Source organism: Dermacentor albipictus, chromosome 1 (assembly GCF_038994185.2).
Source record: "Dermacentor albipictus isolate Rhodes 1998 colony chromosome 1, USDA_Dalb.pri_finalv2, whole genome shotgun sequence".
Taxonomy (NCBI): domain Eukaryota; kingdom Metazoa; phylum Arthropoda; class Arachnida; order Ixodida; family Ixodidae; genus Dermacentor; species Dermacentor albipictus.
The window spans coordinates 409,229,306-409,247,315 of record NC_091821.1 but is presented as its reverse complement, the minus strand read 5'-3'; the positions used below and the strand labels follow the sequence as shown (position 1 = coordinate 409,247,315).

General features: G+C 47.4%; 1 protein-coding gene across 9 annotated transcripts in view; it reads right to left on the bottom strand.

The window, feature by feature from the left end:
• The window catches only part of LOC135918171 (uncharacterized), a 46,033-nt gene that overhangs the window by 18,319 nt on the left and 9,704 nt on the right, over positions 1 to 18,010 (bottom strand). For all 9 annotated transcript variants that reach the window (XM_065451834.2, XM_065451829.2, XM_065451828.2 and 6 more), the window contains one exon: positions 13,511 to 13,662. In XM_065451834.2, the coding sequence (XP_065307906.2) occupies positions 13,511 to 13,662 (152 nt within the window). The remainder of the gene's footprint in view (positions 1 to 13,510; positions 13,663 to 18,010) is intronic.

Below are 18,010 nucleotides of genomic sequence, written 5' to 3'. Positions count from 1 at the left end.
ATGGAGTTTGTAGTTATTCCCCGATCGACGCACGAAGTGATTTTGGGCATCGACTTTTTGCGGCAGTGTAATGCAACTGTTGATTGTCGCACAGGGGAAGTTTGCGTCGATGGCCATGTTTCGTCCGGGCTCTTAGAGGAGACTTGCAGTCAAGGTGAACTTTGTATGTCTGCAGATACTGTTGTGCCTGCGTCCACCTCGGTGTGCGTGCCGGTTGTATGTCGCGGTGCAGTGCCAGACAGTTTCGATGCCTCCGTAGAGCCAATGCATCTAAATTGTGTGAAGAACGTTTTTGTCCCTCATTGTGTGGTATCCTTCGGCAACGGGCGTGCTGGCTTGTGGACGGCCAACTGCTCGACAGAACCCGTCCTGCTTCCAGACGGCTTGAAACTCACCTACTTTACAGAATACACGTCTTCGTCCGTAGCCATACTAACAGACTGGCCGTGTGAACCTGCTGACCTTCGCCAAGTCTCAGACAAAAAGCTTCTGTCTATGATAAACAAGTCGCTCAGCACAAGGGAGCACCATACCTTGGTGGATACGCTTTCTAAGCATCTGTCAGTGTTTGACTTTGCGCAGCCGGACAAAGCGTTCTCGATTCCCGAGTAACGAACGCGCCATACTATCGATACGGGATCTGCGCGCCCGATCAGGCAAAAGCCTTATCGCGTGTCGCCTAACGAGCGCAAGATAATCGGGGAACAAGTGAGTGACATGATGAAAAAATTACCGACGATTACGTTACTTCCTAATGTGAAATTTGAGCGCAGCAAATGCGAGCCTTTGTTTGCGTTTGGCCTCGGCCGCGCGAACGGTAGAGTCTTCTCTGCGACGGCGATGAGCTTCTGCTTCAGCCTCGCTTACTGCTGGTTGCTCTCGACGGCGGCGATGAGCCTCCGCTTCGGCGGTGCGAACGGCAGGGTCTTCTCGGCGGCGGCGATGAGCTTCTGCTTCAGCCTCGCTTACTGCTGGTTGCTCTCGACGGCGGCGATGAGCCTCCGCTTCGGCGGCGCGAACGGCAGGGTCTTCTCGGCGGCGGCGCTTAGCCTCTGCTTCGGCGACGCGTACTCCTGGATCATCTCGACGGCGGCGACGGTAAGCTTCTGCTTCGGCGGCACGCACCTCTGGATTCTGACGGCGACGGCGCTGGGCCTCTGCTCTGGCAGCTCGTTTAGCAGCAGCAGCAGCAGCAGCAGCAGCAGCAGCAGCAGATGGAGGACTTCCATCGGTCGTCTCGCTCATGGCTCAGAAAGAACTGGCAGATAATTTCGCAGTGGCGAACGGCAGCGGCAATTTCGGCTCGGGCGGTGCACATATACAGATCCGCCGCCACCGATCTGGCTCTCTGATTGCCACCGCACAGGGCAAACGGCAGCGGCAATTTCGGCTCGGGCGGTGCACATATACAGATCCGCCGCCACCGATCTTGCTCTCGGATTGCCACCGCACAGGGGTTGCATTGGAGGAGGAGCGAAGAAAGGAATTAAGTTCGAGCCGGCGCTTTGACAACCGGAGACTCGCAGGAAGAGGGGGGAGGGGGGCGGCGTGTACACCCAGCGGCAAACGATGGGGGCAGAAGCGCGCGCAGCAAGCGGACAACACGATAAAGGGAGGAGGGAAGAGATAGCAGCGACTGACTGATGCCGCTGACGCCGATAGTGAGTCAACCCCAGCTGCGGAGTTGGTTTCAGGGACAACGCCGCCGATGCCGACACAAACAATATGATACCCTCGCTTCCGCAGCGCTAAGAACCAGGTCTAGCCGTGGGAAGGTGGTCACGTATTCGTCGACGTGCCGGGGCCTACGTGAAATAACCGGCGCGTCGGCAACTGAAGAGCACCCTATCCGCCACACAAGAAAAGGGGGGGGGACCCTTTCCGCCTCTTTCTGCATGGCGGCGACGGTGTTCTATGCAGTCACGTTATCTTGACTCTCTAGCGGCGTCAGCGGCATCCAGCGGTATCAGTCGGTCGCTGCTAGCGCTGGGGGGATGAAAGGGGGGCGGAGCTGGTTACGAGGCCGACGACAACGCCGATGACGACGCGAAACCCAGGAACGGACGCCAAAGAGCTGCGCTCTAAAATGGGATAATACAAGAGTCCTCGAGTCCTTGGGCAGCTCCGGTCATACTCGTCAGAAAAAAAGACGGCAACTGGAGATTTTGCGTCGATTATCGAAGATTAAACGCTGTGACTAAGAAGGATGTCTACCCGCTGCCCCGGATTGATGATGCAATCAATTGCCTTTATTCGGCCTCTTATTTTTCTTCAGTGGACCTGCGCTCAGGATATTGGCAAATCCCGACACACCCGACAGACAGAGAGAAAACAGCCTTCATAACCCCAGATGGATTATTCGAATTCAATGTGATGCCATTTGGGTTGTGCAACGCTCCAGCAACCTTTGAAAGGTTCATGGACACCATTCTGCGTGGGTTAAAATGGAACATCTGTATGTGCTATCTTGACAACGTTGTTATATTCGGGCGCACATTCAATGAGCACAATACGCGCCTGGATATTGTCCTCGACTGCATCAAAAACGCCGGCCTGGTTCTGAACTCCAAGAAATGTAAATTTGGTGACCGTCAAACCCTTGTGCTGGGTCATCTTGTTGACAAAGACGGTATCCAGCCTGATCCCCTCAAGACGGCAGCTGTCGAGGCATTCAGTGCACCGCAGTCAGTGAAGCAACTTCATAGTTTTCTGGGTCTTTGCTCTTACTTTCGCCGATTTATTCCTGGTTTTGCTGACGTCGCTTATCCTCTGACAAATCTGCTACATAAAGACGCACGGTTTGAGTGGACACCCGAGTGCGATTCTGCATTTCGTCAGCTGAAGTTCCTGTTAACCTCTCGACCTATCCTTCACCACTTCAATCCTACTGCGCCGACAGAAATCCACACAGATGCTAGTGGCGTTGGTCTGGGTGCCGTATTGGTCCAACGCTATGACGACCGTCAGCACGTGATTGCTTATGCAAGCCGCTCATTAAGCAAACCTGAACGGAATTACACGGTGACAGAGCAAGAATGCCTCGCTGTAATCTTTGCGGTTCAGCGATTTCGCTCGTACTTGTACGGACGCCCATTCCAAGTCGTCACAGACCACCATTCCCTGTGGTGGCTCGTGAACCTTCGCGACCCTTGTGGTTGCCTTGCGCGCTGGGCTTTGAGGTTGCAGGAATATAACTTCACTGTTTCCTACAAGAGTGGCCGAAAACACGCGGACGCAGACTGCCTTTCCCGTATGCCGCTTGCCACGACGGACTGCGACGCAGACGATTTTGATCATCTCGTCGCTTCTGTGACACCCGCTTTTCCAGATATCGATGCGTTCAAAACAGAACAACGGACAGGCACTAAATTGGAGCCACTCTTTACTTCTGCCCATTCAAGTGCAACAAGCAGCTACTGTGTACGTGACGGGCTCCTGTACAAAAGGAACTACTCAAGCACGGGTGCACGCTTCCTTCTAGTGGTGCCGGAGCGTCTCCGGCCAGCAATCCTTCAGGCTATGCACGATGACCCTACCTCCGGGCACTTAGGCACTGTGCGCACACTTTATCGCATTCAAGAATGCTTTTACTGGCCCCGGATGCGACATTCGGTTGAGTTTTATGTCGCCAGCTGCATACAGTGCCAACGTTGGAAACGCCCAACCACTGCCCCATCTGGTCTCCTTCAACCTGTGCCGCCTTCCAGCTCACCCTTTCGGCAAGTTGGAATTGATCTGTTAGGCCCTTTTCCAAAGTCATCTAAGGGGAACCGCTGGATAATTGTCTGCGCCGACTATTTCACACGCTATTGCGAGACGGCGGCTATACCATCAGCAACTGCCACCGAAGTGTCGCTTTTCTTACTTCACGCTATTGTTCTACGACATGGACCACCTGGTGTTATCATAAGCGACCGGGGACGTCAATTCACGGCGGATATAGTGGAAGAGCTTGCGCGTTTGTGTCACTCGCACCTCAGGCACTCGACGCCATATCATCCGCAAACGAACGGCCTCACTGAGCGCACTAATCGAACGATCACAAATATGCTTTCCATGTATGTTGCGTCCGATCACAAGAATTGGGATGAAGTTCTACCGTTTATTACTTACGCATATAACATCGCCAAGAACGAGACAACCGGCTACAGCCCCTTCTTCCTTCTATACGCTCGGCCGCCCCAGTATACGCTCGACACTGGCCTCCCTATTTACCACCACGACAATCCTACGGTCGCCGATACACTGTGCCTCGCTGAAGAGGCTCGGAGACTTGCGCGTCTTCGGACTTTGGCATCACAAGAAAACTCCAAAGCCCGCTACGACGCACGACAATGGCCAGTTACATATAACCCTGGTGATCTCGTTTGGCTTTGGACTCCCACAAGGAAGCGCGGTTTGTGTCAAAAGCTGCTGGCAAACTACGATGGACCGTATGTTGTCATCAAACAGAGCCCGAACAGAGCCAGCGTCATTACCAGCCTCCATTGGCACTGCAACAGCCAAACAATGATGCTCGTGCTCCTTGGAACAGACCCTCATCATCATTCCGACGCCACCAATCCTGTTCGCCACCAGCTCGTCGACCATCGTTCCTATCACCGCAGGCTCGTCACCCACCATCCCCGATGCAGCCCCGACGCCCCTCTATGGAAAACTAAGCGATGCAGCTTCCGAAGGTGACACTGCATTGACGATTCAACCACAAAACCCTCTGATCACTTGGCCGACAAAATGGCGTCGATGGCGTCAGTGTCCCAGCACTCACTAACACTGGCGCGCACGTATCCATGATGAGTGCCCGATTGCACTGACGCCTGAACAAAGTTCTCACACCCACTGCAACACGCACCCTTCGCGTCGCCGAAGGGGGAACACCTACCGTGCCCGGTATGTGTACCGCTCGCATTGGCATCACGGGGCACCTAACGACTGTTTTGTTTAGCATTTTGGAACAATGCCCTTGCGACATTATACTCGGCTTAAGACTTTTTATCGTCCCATTCAGCCCTCTTTGATTGCACGTCTAGTGTCATTCAGCTTGAACTACCCAACGGCTGCTATAGTCTATCAGTCACACAACCACGGTTATGCACTCCCAAAGACATCCGCCTGTTGCCTCAAGCCACTATATACGTCATTCTACTGCCGTTCCCATCTGTTCCTGGCAGCTTCTATGTACTACGTCCAACCGCTGACATCTTGCTTGAAAGAAATTTGGCCGTTCCCCATACTGTGCTCACTGTTACAGGCAATCAGACTTCGCTCCCTCTCCTTAATTTTACCTGCTCGACTCAAATCCTTACCAGAGGCGTCTTTGGGCGACACCTCGCCTGTGAAGATATCGGCTCTTGACACCGAAATTCCGTCGCCCACTATAGGAACCTCCAATTCATTGACTCTCACTGGTTAACTTCGCAAAAATATTGCACCTGATCATTTTCCCGCACAAGCTACTGACCTCCGCCGTCTTTTGGAAACTTACCACGACATGACCATGATGGCCACCCTCTGACCCAGACGTGGTCACCCACTGTATTTACACCGGAGACGCCAATCCCATATGCCGTCAGCCGTATCGTGTTTCACATGCTGAACGACAAGTGACACAACGATGCATCGATAAGATGTTGACTAAAGGCATTATCAAGTCATCATACAGTCTGGGGGCATCCCCTGTTGTCCTTGTCAACAAAGATGGCAGTTAGTACTTTTGTGTGGATTAGACCCCTCAACAACATCACAAGCAAGGATGTCTACCCCTTGCCGCATATTAATGACGTGTTGGACTTCTTGCATGGTGCCAAGTACTTTTCCTCGACAGACCTCCGATTAGGCTATTGGCAAATATCAGTAAATGACATGGACCATGAGAAAACTGCCTTCATTACACCTAACAACTTCTACCAATTCAAGGTTATGCCAATCGGCCTATGTAATGCCCCAGCAACCTTCGAAAGAATGGTGGACTCGTTACTTCACAGCTATAAATGGTCCACGTCTGTGTTATTTAGACAACCTCGTCATCTTTTCACCAACTTTCACGAGTCATCTAACGCATCTATCGGCTATCCTTGCTGTTTCCGACGCGCCAGCCTGCAATTTAACTCATCCAAACGCCACTTTGGACGTCGTCAAATTACTATTCTTGGCCATCTCGTCAGTGCTGGTAGCGTTCAACCCAACCTTGACAAGATTCGCGCTGTCCACAACTTTTCTGCTCCATCTTCCACAGCAGACGTAAGAAGCTTTGTTGAGCTATGCTCACGTTTCCGTCGTTTTATTATCAAGAATTTCACCGAAACTGCTCGTCCGCTCACCGACTTAAGAAGGACATTGCTTTCACATGAAGCCTTGCTCAAACCAAAGCCTTCACCACTCTTGTACGCTTGCTCACGGCTCCCCCATTGCTGGCTCATTATGATCTATCTGCCGCTACTGAACTTCAGACGGATGCCAGTGGCCATGGAATTGGGGCTCTACTTGTTCAATGACAGCGTAACGCCGAGCACATAATTGCATATGCCAGCTGCTTCTTGTCACTCGCCGAGAGGAATCTTTTCAATTACCGAACGCGAGTGCTTGGCGTTAGCTTGGGCAGTTGCTAAATTCCACCCCTGCTTGTATAGCCGCACATTTTTCATGGTTACCGATCCCCATGCCTTGTGCTGGCTCTCCTCACTTAAAGACCTCACGGGAGGATTGGGCAGATGGGCGCTTCAGCTCCAAGAATATTAATTTGCTTCTTTTATACAAGTCAGGCCGTTTGCACAAGGACACTGACTGCCTCTCCCGTCCTCTTGTCCGCCCCGAATATGATGCACATGACACTAACTCTTGCGTCCTGGCCATTTCTGATCGGCACGACATCCGCACTGAACAATGGTGTGATGACTGCTTACACGTTCTCAATCGTCTCAATTCTGGACATTCGGAGCACACACTGCGAATGTTTGTGCTCCATGACAGTATTCTCTACCGTCACAGCTTACGCCCTGAAGGACCAGAATTTTCGCTCGTTGTACCACGCCATCTCCGGACATCCATTCCTGAGCAGTTACACGATGCCCCTACTGCAGGCCACCTTGGCGTTTCATGTACTTACGACCGCGTACGGCACCACTTCTACCGGCCAGGCTTGTACCACTCTGTGCGCCACTAAGTTGCAGCCCATGCGCTCGGTCAGCACCGCAAAAAACCTGCCGTGCTGCCCGCTCGACGCCTTCACCCCATGGATCTGCCCTCACAACTATTCTTTGATATTCATCTCAATCTTCTTGGCCCTTTTCTGACGTCGAAATCTGGCAATATGTGGGTCATTGTTGCAACTGATTATGCGACCCAGTATGCGATCACGTAAGCTTTGCACACAAGCTGTGCAATTGAAGTGGCAGATTTCCTTTTACATGACGTCATCCTACATCACGATGCACCCTAGCAGCTCCTCACTGATCACGGCCACACCTTCTTGTCCCAAGTAGCAAAAGGCCTACTTTGCTCCTGTTTCGTCGAGTACAAGCTTTCCAGCATCTACCACCCGCAGACAAACAGACTGACAAAGCAGCTCAATCGCACATTGAATCGAACATTGACAGAAATGCTGTCTGTTTCTGATGACCGCAGTGATTGGAACAGCATGTTACCCTTTGTCATCTCCGCCTATAATTCGTCCCGTCACGAGACCACTGGCTTTTCACCCTTTTACCTTCTGTGCGACCGTCACTCTTCTTTGCCCTTTGACACACTGCTTCCTTCCACGACGAGCACTCTCACTGAATATGCTCAAGACGTCTTAGCCCAGGCTCACATGGCATGCCAGATTGCAGCTGCTGGCTCACTGAATCTCAAGCCATCTGGTACGACATCTGATATAAGCCGTCTGGTACATCTGGTACGATCTGGTACGACAACCAACATCAGGACGTTCGATTTCCTCCTGGCTCTCTTGTCCTCCTATGGACACCATGTAGCCACGTCAGCTTGTCTGAAAAGCTGCTGCCGCGCTACACAGGGCCCTACACGATATTGCGTCAGCTTGGTGATGTGAACTACGAGATCGCTCCATTGGACTCGTGTGCCCCCCCCGGATGTTGTGCATGGGCCCAACTAAAGCCTTACTTTGCCCACGAGTTCACCTCCCTTATAGTTAGCACCAAGATGGCGTCTTTACAGGTGGGGGATTACGTTATGGTGCAACCAAGACTGGCATAGGTTAGAAAACGATTTGACGAGTAGAGGTCGAATCGCTCCCGACAGCCATCTCGTTTACGCATCGTTGTCTCTCACGTGAATGTTGTAAATACATCTTTATATGTGACTTCTGCAACGTAACAATATGTTTTGAGCACTTAGTTATTATTTTGTGTCAACGGTGCATGGTTTCCACTGTACTTGAAGTGAACAGCAAGCAGTGGCTTTACACATGCTAATGTAAACAAATATGCCAATTTAGCGTTGTATAAGTACTCTGCACGCAGTATCGCCCCTTTAAAGAGCCATGGCCACTATGGTCAAAACTGAGCTAAGATAGGAGTTTTTATGATCCTAGTTGTGTACATTCAGTGCAGGTGTGACAGTGGCAAATGCATGAACTTGGATGCTACTACACAGCTAACTGCTACAGAGAGGAATCGACCCGGTTCGAACTCGATGTGGGAAGCTGGCGAATGCTCAAGTTTATGCATTTAAACTTCCAAAGCATGTTTGGATTGATATTGAGCATGACCAAATAGAAATAATAGGAATGCAAGTGCAGATGCTGCGGTAATCACATTGTGATACGATGGTATTCGTTCAGAAGCCCATCACACGGTGATTGGTTTTGTCAATGTAGCTGAACGAAAGCCAATCATCACAATTCGGCAACTTCCAGTTGTCAGTTGCACCAGAGTCATTGTCAGCCTCGGTGTCCTGCCCAGGAAGCGTCCAGTCACACAAGACAAAAATTATGACGATCGACAAATGCACAAAACGCTTTCAACTTGCTTCATGCGGAGTGCCTTTATGCGTCCTGCGCCGGCTCGACATTGTACATTTTGTGTCTTGCAGAGCCTACTAAGAAGGTGGCGTCACAGCACGATGCAATAGGTGGATTTCTAAATGAATAGTTGAAGTAGTAACACTTTGTACACCAAATATTTTGGTGAAGAAAGACATGCCAGCATTTGCTATAATCAGGCTAACACAAATACAAATTCTTTTTGGCTCGAAGTGAACAGTTGTGGTCTTTGCATAAATCCTTGGCACAAGAACCATAAGTTGAGAAACATTTTCTAGATAAAGGAGAGGGGCCTTAAAATCACACAGATGGCAAGGTTATTTTTGGTGCTGTTAGTAAATATTTTCCTGCAAAATTGCAACTTCAACATTTCTTTACAACGTCAGCAGTACGGAAAATTTATTTAGAGACTTTTTCTCAGTGTTGTGTTATCAGTATAATTTAATTTTGTAATGGTTGTATACATGTGGGGACATTTCACATTCACCTGATGTGCGGGTGTGCCGCATGTCGGCGTGATTCCGCAAACTGCATATGTTGCATGCAACCCTGACTGCACCAACTGCATGGCACCGGGAATTTAGGCTTGGTGCTTCCCACCTACACACAAGCTTAACCCATTACATCTAGTAAGTGCACAGACTAACTTAACAAGTGCTGTAGTTTATGGCTAACCGGCCACAGACCCACATGCCAATTCTACGGCCCTCAGTCTAGCTTGTATGCATAATATCAGGCGCAAACACAGTGAGCAGCAAACTTCTCACAATGGCTTTCAGATTTTACAAAAGCATGTGCGAGAATGATATAAAAATTGAGCAAGACACCATATGGAACCCAAAACTTTGATAACTGACAAATCGCTTGGCGGCATGGTAATCCAGTGGTGCTTTTGTTTTTGGCTTGCCTTGATTATAAGCTGTGTGTGTGACTTGCCCACCGAAACTGAAAATGTTGATTGTATGTTTTCAAGTGGATGTTCATTCGTTTCAAGCAATTTAAAATTATAAATACTGAGATTCCATCTGAAGCTAATGCAGAATAGTAGTTCGATCGAACATACAAGAATACTGAATATTTGCCCAACCCTAGTAAGTACAATTGATTGCAGTTTCTATGTAATTAATTGTAGTTGTATAGTGCACTTGACAATTGTTGCAATGGACTGTTATCCAGCGAAAAATGGTCGTTATATCCGAAGTGCATTCTAAAATAAGTCTCAGAATAAGTTGTGAAAACACAAAACTTTGCATATACACCACCACCTAACTGTAGACGATTGCAAAAATGAAGGAAACATTGAAATTAAAATAAATAACTACCGTTAAACCTAAATATAATGAAGTCGGTAAAATCGACAATTTGCTTTGTTATCTAGAAATTTCGTTCTATTGAAATTCGACCTTTTATACAAATAAGTACAATCGCCAATCGATTTTTCTTACATGAAAAGGGGGCACAGAATTTTCCTAATTATTGGGTAATTGAAAAAAGCAAATCTGAATGATAAAACAATTTATTTTGATAAATTTGGGAGTCGGAGGCAAGTGATACGGTTTCACGCCACGTACGTCCACGATATCATCTCAGCGGTACAAATTAAACGAAGGCCGGCACGCTTTCGCATGTACTCTGCCCCCGCAGCTGATAGCGTCGCCCGCACTGGGACGACGCCATCAGGAAAAGCGCCGGCAGCGGGAAGCGAATACTTCATCTACCTCTCGCTCTAATGGGTTGCCGAAACTCAACTTTACGTAACCTCCAATACTAAATGTGCAGTAAGGCAGCTTACACGGCGCCCCAGTCTTGGCACGCCCACTTTTTGCAAAAGTCGCAGATTACCTCCAAAGCAGGATGCATGGCTGCGTATGGGCTCGCCGCGCTTACAGCCACGCGCAACCACAGCCGAGACACGCCAGAAATCAAGGCCCGTGTGAACTTCACCCCCACCGCGCCCCAGACCCCATCCCCTTGTGCGCATTTGATAGCGTTTACTGCGAGCTTGCTCTCCACCCCCCCCACTGTTTCTCTCTGTTCACGCGGGAAGGCGGCACTCGTGAAGCCACCATCTTGTCTCACCCTCGAACAACTTCACTTGCACCTAAAGCACACAGTACACGAGTATACACACAACTACAATTAAAAATGCTCCAGTACGGCACTTGAGTGTTTGTCAGCATACATCAGTGTACAGCTACATTTAAATTAATAGCTTTCTTTGGCTAAACCCCCCCCCCCCCTGCCCCTCTTTGATCTTTGACAATAACAATTTGCTGCATGCCTCTCATCATACTGTTGCACTGTCACACATTTCTCCGAGGCCAACCACATCATGTTGTGTGATTGAACATGCTTTAATGCTGATTAAATGTACCAATTTTACTGCAAGGTCCACCATGGTGGCAGAGGAGCACATTCGTCACTGAAATCTGCAACACGTCTCTTGTAATTTGCATGCTACCACTTGAAAGGACATCTGCCAAAGGTTGATTCTGCCACAATTTCTTTTATTAGGAAACTGCACCTGATGATGCCGTCAGCACCGTAAGCTGACCAAGTTGTGTATGCTCCGAAAGCTTTCATACACAGTGCCGACAAAGATGTTGCCAGCGCAGAAAGTAAGGCCACTGGGTGCTTTACTAGCACTTCTGAAAGAGTCCTTGATGTGACAAAGTTAATAAAAACTAAAGCTGCTGCTAAAGCTTCAACAGGAAAAATTACAGCAGTCATCACTTTGTGCCAAGTTTTTAATTATGATTTAAGTGGGGAGGTGGGTCGTAAGAAAGAAAGATAGTCTTTGAGATATGGTGCTGAAAACTTGTCAAAATATGTAATATGTGCTTATTTTGAATATGCAGTCCATATTTGCTTATCTCCTCTGGTTCTAATGTTATGCGAGCTTCCTTACTTTTTTACAAAGACTTGGAAAATATAAGTTCCTGAAATTTCTTTAAACAGGGTACTAATGGCTTCTCTACGATTCAAAGAATGCAATAAGACCAACCTGCCTTACAAGAGTTGCAAGAGTTCAAAGTTAGTCACCAGAAAAACACTTTTTCTAGCTTCTAATTCAATATTTCACAACTCGTATTCTAGGTAAGGCAGAGCAGTAAGGTTGGTTTTGTTGCTTTCCTTGAATCATACAGAAGCCATTGATGCCTTATGTAATGATGTCTAAGGAACAGATATCTTGCAAATTTTTATGGAAGGTAATTAAAGGAAGCTGGCATAAAATTTGAAAGAAGGAGGTAAATGAAAACTGACCTTATATTTGAAATAAGCACGTAACATTACATATACGTACAAGTTTTGAGCACTATATCTCAAAGAAGAAAGATTTTAAAAAATTTTGGTCTGGGACCTACCTCCCCCACTAAGGTGTGTTTTCCTAAAGGGCAACTCCAGCAATTTTTCGATGTTCACTGATCTTCATAAAATTCTGAATATATTTTCTCTTTTGCACTCTGATTATCTGTGCCAAATTATACTGCTGCAAGTCATTTAGTTTTCCTCAAAATAAATTTTAAAGCTTGGTTGCGTTTCTGACTGATGACTTTCTACTGGCCACCCTGTGTTTGTGACGTCAGAGACTGCACCGCCACTGTTCCTGAAATCGTCATTTAAATTTTCACTGTCTACTTCTGAAACTCTGCAAAAGCTCCCCATGTCATTAGGAAACATCATCAGCTTTGCTTCTTTGGCGTTAGCGCCACATGTACTACGTGCTTAGCATGTGTTCTATGTGTTGACATTATGGTAGTGTAGGATCCGACGTTATAGACTCATTGTGACGTCACACGAAGCAGCTACCCGTTTTGGTTTTGGTATGTCGTTTATTGGTTATTTAAAATTTTTGATGAATTTCTAAGCAAATTGAAGCACCCTACTGGTCACAGGACTGCCAATGCCATTTGAAAATGACAATACTCTAATATGGTTAAAAAAACGCCAGAGTTGCCCTTTAACTAGAGCTTGCAGTTTATTTAAATGTCTTTTAGTACCTATAAGCTTCAGATTTTTATTGAACTTAGAGCTATGGATCTGAAAAATTTTTTCCAACATACATTTTTTTCATTGCATAAGTATTTTGAATAAAAAACTTTGATACCATTTACCAATTTGCCATGAAACACCTGTATGCATGTCTGACCTTTTTTGAATGTCCATCTAATGCATGATTAAATATACAGCATCGCACTGCCCACAATTTTCAAAATCTGTCTTATGGGAACTTCAGCTTAAGACCATCATAAAGGCTAAGAAAAGCTAAATGAAAATCCAAAACCAGTTCAGTTTAGTAGAGCTACTACAGTTTTTAAGACTAACACCAAAACACTATGTTGTGTGAAAAGCAGTAAAAAGCCTCTAGAAACTTGGCAAAATGACCTTGATATTTCATATCGAATTTGCTATACATTACAGTTTCCGAGAAAATGATGCGTGGCAAGTGCAAAACCCACCCTGTCCTACATATTGTCATTATTTAGTTATGACCAAACCATGCAAACATACCTTGTTCTTCTGAAGAAAAGCATCATCTATCACCCAGGGTGCGTCCCTCAGAACCTCGTCAACATATCGACAGTGGCGCACAGCTTCATACCGTTCAGCATCATTCATCACTGTCCTTCCTTTCATTGTGTGCGTGAGATGATCACTGTTCACTGCAAGAGCAAGAGTGAGTGCAACATGCAAGTGTAACACAAAAACAATACACCCCAGAAAAATCTGAGAATTTTCACACTTGGGCATGAACAAGAAGTAGTGGACAACCGTACAATAAAGGCTGTCGGGATTGCCGAGGTACCATCAACATATGGCTTAAGGGCGTATCAGTAGCTGCCACATGGCAATGCTGTATTGACAAAGCACAAGACTAGTCACACGATTTTCTACACATCTCAAAGCAAATGTGACCTAAGTTTGTAAGGCAATGCCAGGAATAATCAGCATAGTGATTGCTAAGGGCCAAAGGTAATTGGCCAGTGCTCAAGTTTGTGTTGTAGTGTTGACTTCATTTCACACGCTGCACAGTCCATCCTGGTCTATAAAAGTTCAGTTATAGTGTTTCATTCATGCTAATGGCTCTCGCTGCTACTTCTTAATAGTGATGGATACATGACCCTACAAAGAAGCCAAGGCAAGGTAACCTTATAAAATCCAAATCGATCTTGAGGTGAACTCCCAAGGCGTTCCCGAAATACACTGAAGGGAGAACTCCAGTGCTGCTGGAGTAACTCATGGAAAGTCCACAACAATACCGAGAGGCACCCCCTCAATCTGAAAGCGTGCAGCTTGTATGCAGCAACAAACATGTACTACTGTCCACAGCACCATATAATTGCAAGCAGGGCATGCCTGCAAAGCGAGCCCTCCACGTAGAGGTCTTTATTGAGAACCATATGATTGATTAATCCCCCACAGTGGGGATGCACCACTCCAAGAAGGCAACCAAATCTATGCGTCTCAATCAATGCAGGGCGATGTCACAATGCTCCAATAAAGTACAGGAGATAAGCGCAAGAGAAAATCCACAGCCACCTGTCGGTGCCCAAAGCAAAAATTATGTGTTCGCTTGGACAAGAAGCCGCGGTGCAGTGGCCAGAGTGCTCAAGTTGAAAACTCAATATTTTTGGGCTCAATGCAAGGTTTAAATATCTTTTTTTGCGAAGTTTCTTCCCTTTTTCTTTTTTTTTTTGTCCATTCACTTCCACAGCCAACCGCTCGTTGGCCGCTCAAAGAACGGCAGTTTCTGGCTATTTTTCATAGATGGCAGTACATTGCAGACTATTTTCTAGTTGTTTTGAGTTTGGAGTGATTTTCATTACTTGCAGTCAGCCTTCAATGAAATACAACTGCCATGGCTGGCAGCTGTAGCCACAGCTTCACAGTCAGCAGCAGATTATGAAGGCCAGGCTTGGGCAAATATTCTTATTTTAAGATATTTGATTGAATATTATGCTATTCAATACAGTCGATCCCGGATATATCGAACTCGAAGGGGATCGCAAAATAGTTCGATATATCAATAATTCGAAATATAAAATATGCATGTCAAAAGCTTCTCTAACAACTCCACACATCTCAAGGGAGTTTCCCAATGTCGTTACTAACGGGAACTTACCGATCTGTGCCTCCAAGGCGTGTAAAAAAAGAAGAAACTCTGTGACCTTTCCTTGCTTTTTCTTCTGCACTATCAAGTTCGTTAAGCTGTCCTCAAACTTGTTGACAGTGTCCAAATGAGAAAGGCCAGCTCCTTCCATTGTGCCACAACAGCGGTGAATGACGCTGAAAGCTGAAGCAAGTTCAGCTGCAGTGTATGGTGGTTGGTCCTCTTCGTCGGAACCTTATCCGCTGCTCGAGTCTGCGTCCTCATCACCCATGATGTCAGCCACAATCTCCGCATCAGCGCGGTCCGCTACAGCTTGCACGCTGTCGTCAGCGCCGTTCGCCAACACCGCCTGGGATGGCGCCTGGGAATGCCAAGAGCTCACGAAATTCACTGTCCAGGCATCCAGCGTCGTCGTCTTCACTGTCAAGACATCCGTCGTCTGCAGCTACCACAAAGCCTGCTTTGTGGCCGATGACTTTTTCTCGCCAGCCTCCACCCGTTGAATGATGTTCGCCTTTGTTGAAAAATCCAAATTCTTGCGTTTTTTTCGCGACCATAGCTCCGGAACACGTGCCAAAAGCGGAAAGAAAAACGCACTGTACAACACGAGTCTCAAGCCTTCGCATTGGCCTCGTGAATAAAAGGAACAAAGCAAATCGAAAGATGCACCGCTCCGAGTCTCTGCACTATCACAAGCCGAAGCTGCACTGGCCTCTTTTGTCTCGCTGGGCCAGCGGTGTCAACCAACCAAAACACAGGAAACGGGCGCTTGCGGTCAGCGTGGTTTCTCCCTCCCACATCCCTTTCACACCCAATCACACTCGAAGTGCTCCTCATCACGTGCCTTTTACCCACATGCCCCTCTCTCAGAGTGCGGGGCGGCGCGCGTGAGATCGCAGAAACACCGCGAGAGCTTCATGAGGAGAAGCGCACTTGCGGGGTTGGGATGTGATGAGAGAAGCACACTTGCAGGGGTGGGGTATGGTGGGAGAAGCGCAGTTGCTGGGGCGCAGCTAAGCACGGAGTTCGATACATCGATATGCCGATGCACGGGAGTTCTATATAGGCGAACAATAGCGCTACACTTTTGCATGGGATTCCCAAGGGGATTTTCCAAATGTTCGATATAGGCAATAATACGATATATTCGGGTTCGACTGTATACGTTTTGGCTCTAATTTAAGTATTTGAAGTTTTCGATGAAGTCACAACAAATTAATATGCATTTTCCTACGTACAACAGCCTGAAACAAAAAAAGAAAGATTGCATACATAACCTGCAAAAATCGCTGCATACACTGCCTAAACCCTATTACAATAAGAGTCTTCATTTATCTGTTTCACAGCGCATGTGGGGCAGTGCTGTTAGAAGCGTACTGCACACATCTGATAGGGTGTAGGCACGAGCAGTGACAGCCCAGCGCATTGTGGGTAGCGCGCCACATCGGTGCACTGCGCAGTAAGGCGAAGTGCGTACTGCTGCACAACTGCATGTCGAATAAATGGTGTCATGTGCTGCTGTGTGTTGCAGCAACCGTTCAGAAGTAAAAGAAGATAAGCTAAAGGTGAAGCATCAGAAATGTGAGCTTTAGAATTCCCAAGGTGGGAATTCGCACATGAGAGCAATGAGACTGGAAAACTTTCTGAACAGCGATGCCCCAATGGATCTCCGATATAACTCTACGAGGCAGGAACTTGCTGTGAATCCAGACAAGTGTGGGGTCTGTTCTCGACCCTCATCAGGTACTTAAACCATCGGTGATTTGACTATGCTGCATGCAAGCATGTCAGATCATGGTCATGAACACTTTTCACTGCGATTTTAAGGGCAAGACGGTATGCACACATTTAGCATATTCTGTACGTAAAGTCAGTGTAAGTATCATTTTTGCTGAAGTTGCGGAATGCATTGCAAGGGCAGAACTTTTGCCCAAGCGGCTGGTTGCATGAGCCATGGCTGAAGCAAGTAGTGGTCGACACAGTGGTCATCATCACACTGCTAAACAAACATTTCAGAATTTGCGCTTTGCATTTCTTCGCAACTAAGGCCAGTATTCTTTTTTCTTCAATTAAGGTTAACCACTTCCAAATTGCTGTTGATCACTCCACTGCGAGTGCATTCAGTCTACGTCACATCTGTTGTGACGGAGCACTTGTCAGGATTTCAGTCATTGAAGAGGTCCTTCAGGTGGCCTACAACATGAGACTGCAGTAATGAAGAGTCCTGTTCACATGCTATGTTTACAAATTAAAGACTATGCAGCGACACATGCTAACTAGAAGCGATATTTACGATGACTTAACGTCAACAAGATCTTAATTCTGTTTGTACTGGCCTGCCTCTAAAATTGCAGTGAAAGATGTGGACTACTGCGATCCAACAATGCGACCAACATTAATGTGACGCATTACCACGATCCAACATGGTGCGCTACCCACAATGTGCTGGGTCATCACCACTTGTGCATACACCCTATAAGTGGCAACACAAACACACCACTGTTCCCTGCCACAGGCGGCATAAAGTGAGCGTCATGTTTCACCCTGGCAGCAGCCTATTTCAACATCGCCCACCAGCTCGATTTCGTTTTGGCTTCCTGTCGCTGTCTGAAAGCACTATGCAATAACAAAAAGAAAAAGTGCGTCTCAGGTGACTCAGGCCCAGCAGCTTGGCATTGACGTCTCATGCTGCAACCATTCGCGCAGAGCTGGCACATCAAAACTTCCCGCCAAAGTTCCCTGCTCGAAGAAGCTGCTGACCTCAGGCTAAATTCAAGGAGCGCAAACATAAGTTTGCCGAAGCCGCAATAATGCCAATGCAGGGCTTGCCATGCATCGCCTTGATTCACACAACCATTCACATTACAGTATGTAGATGCAAAGTAGATGCAGACGTAAAG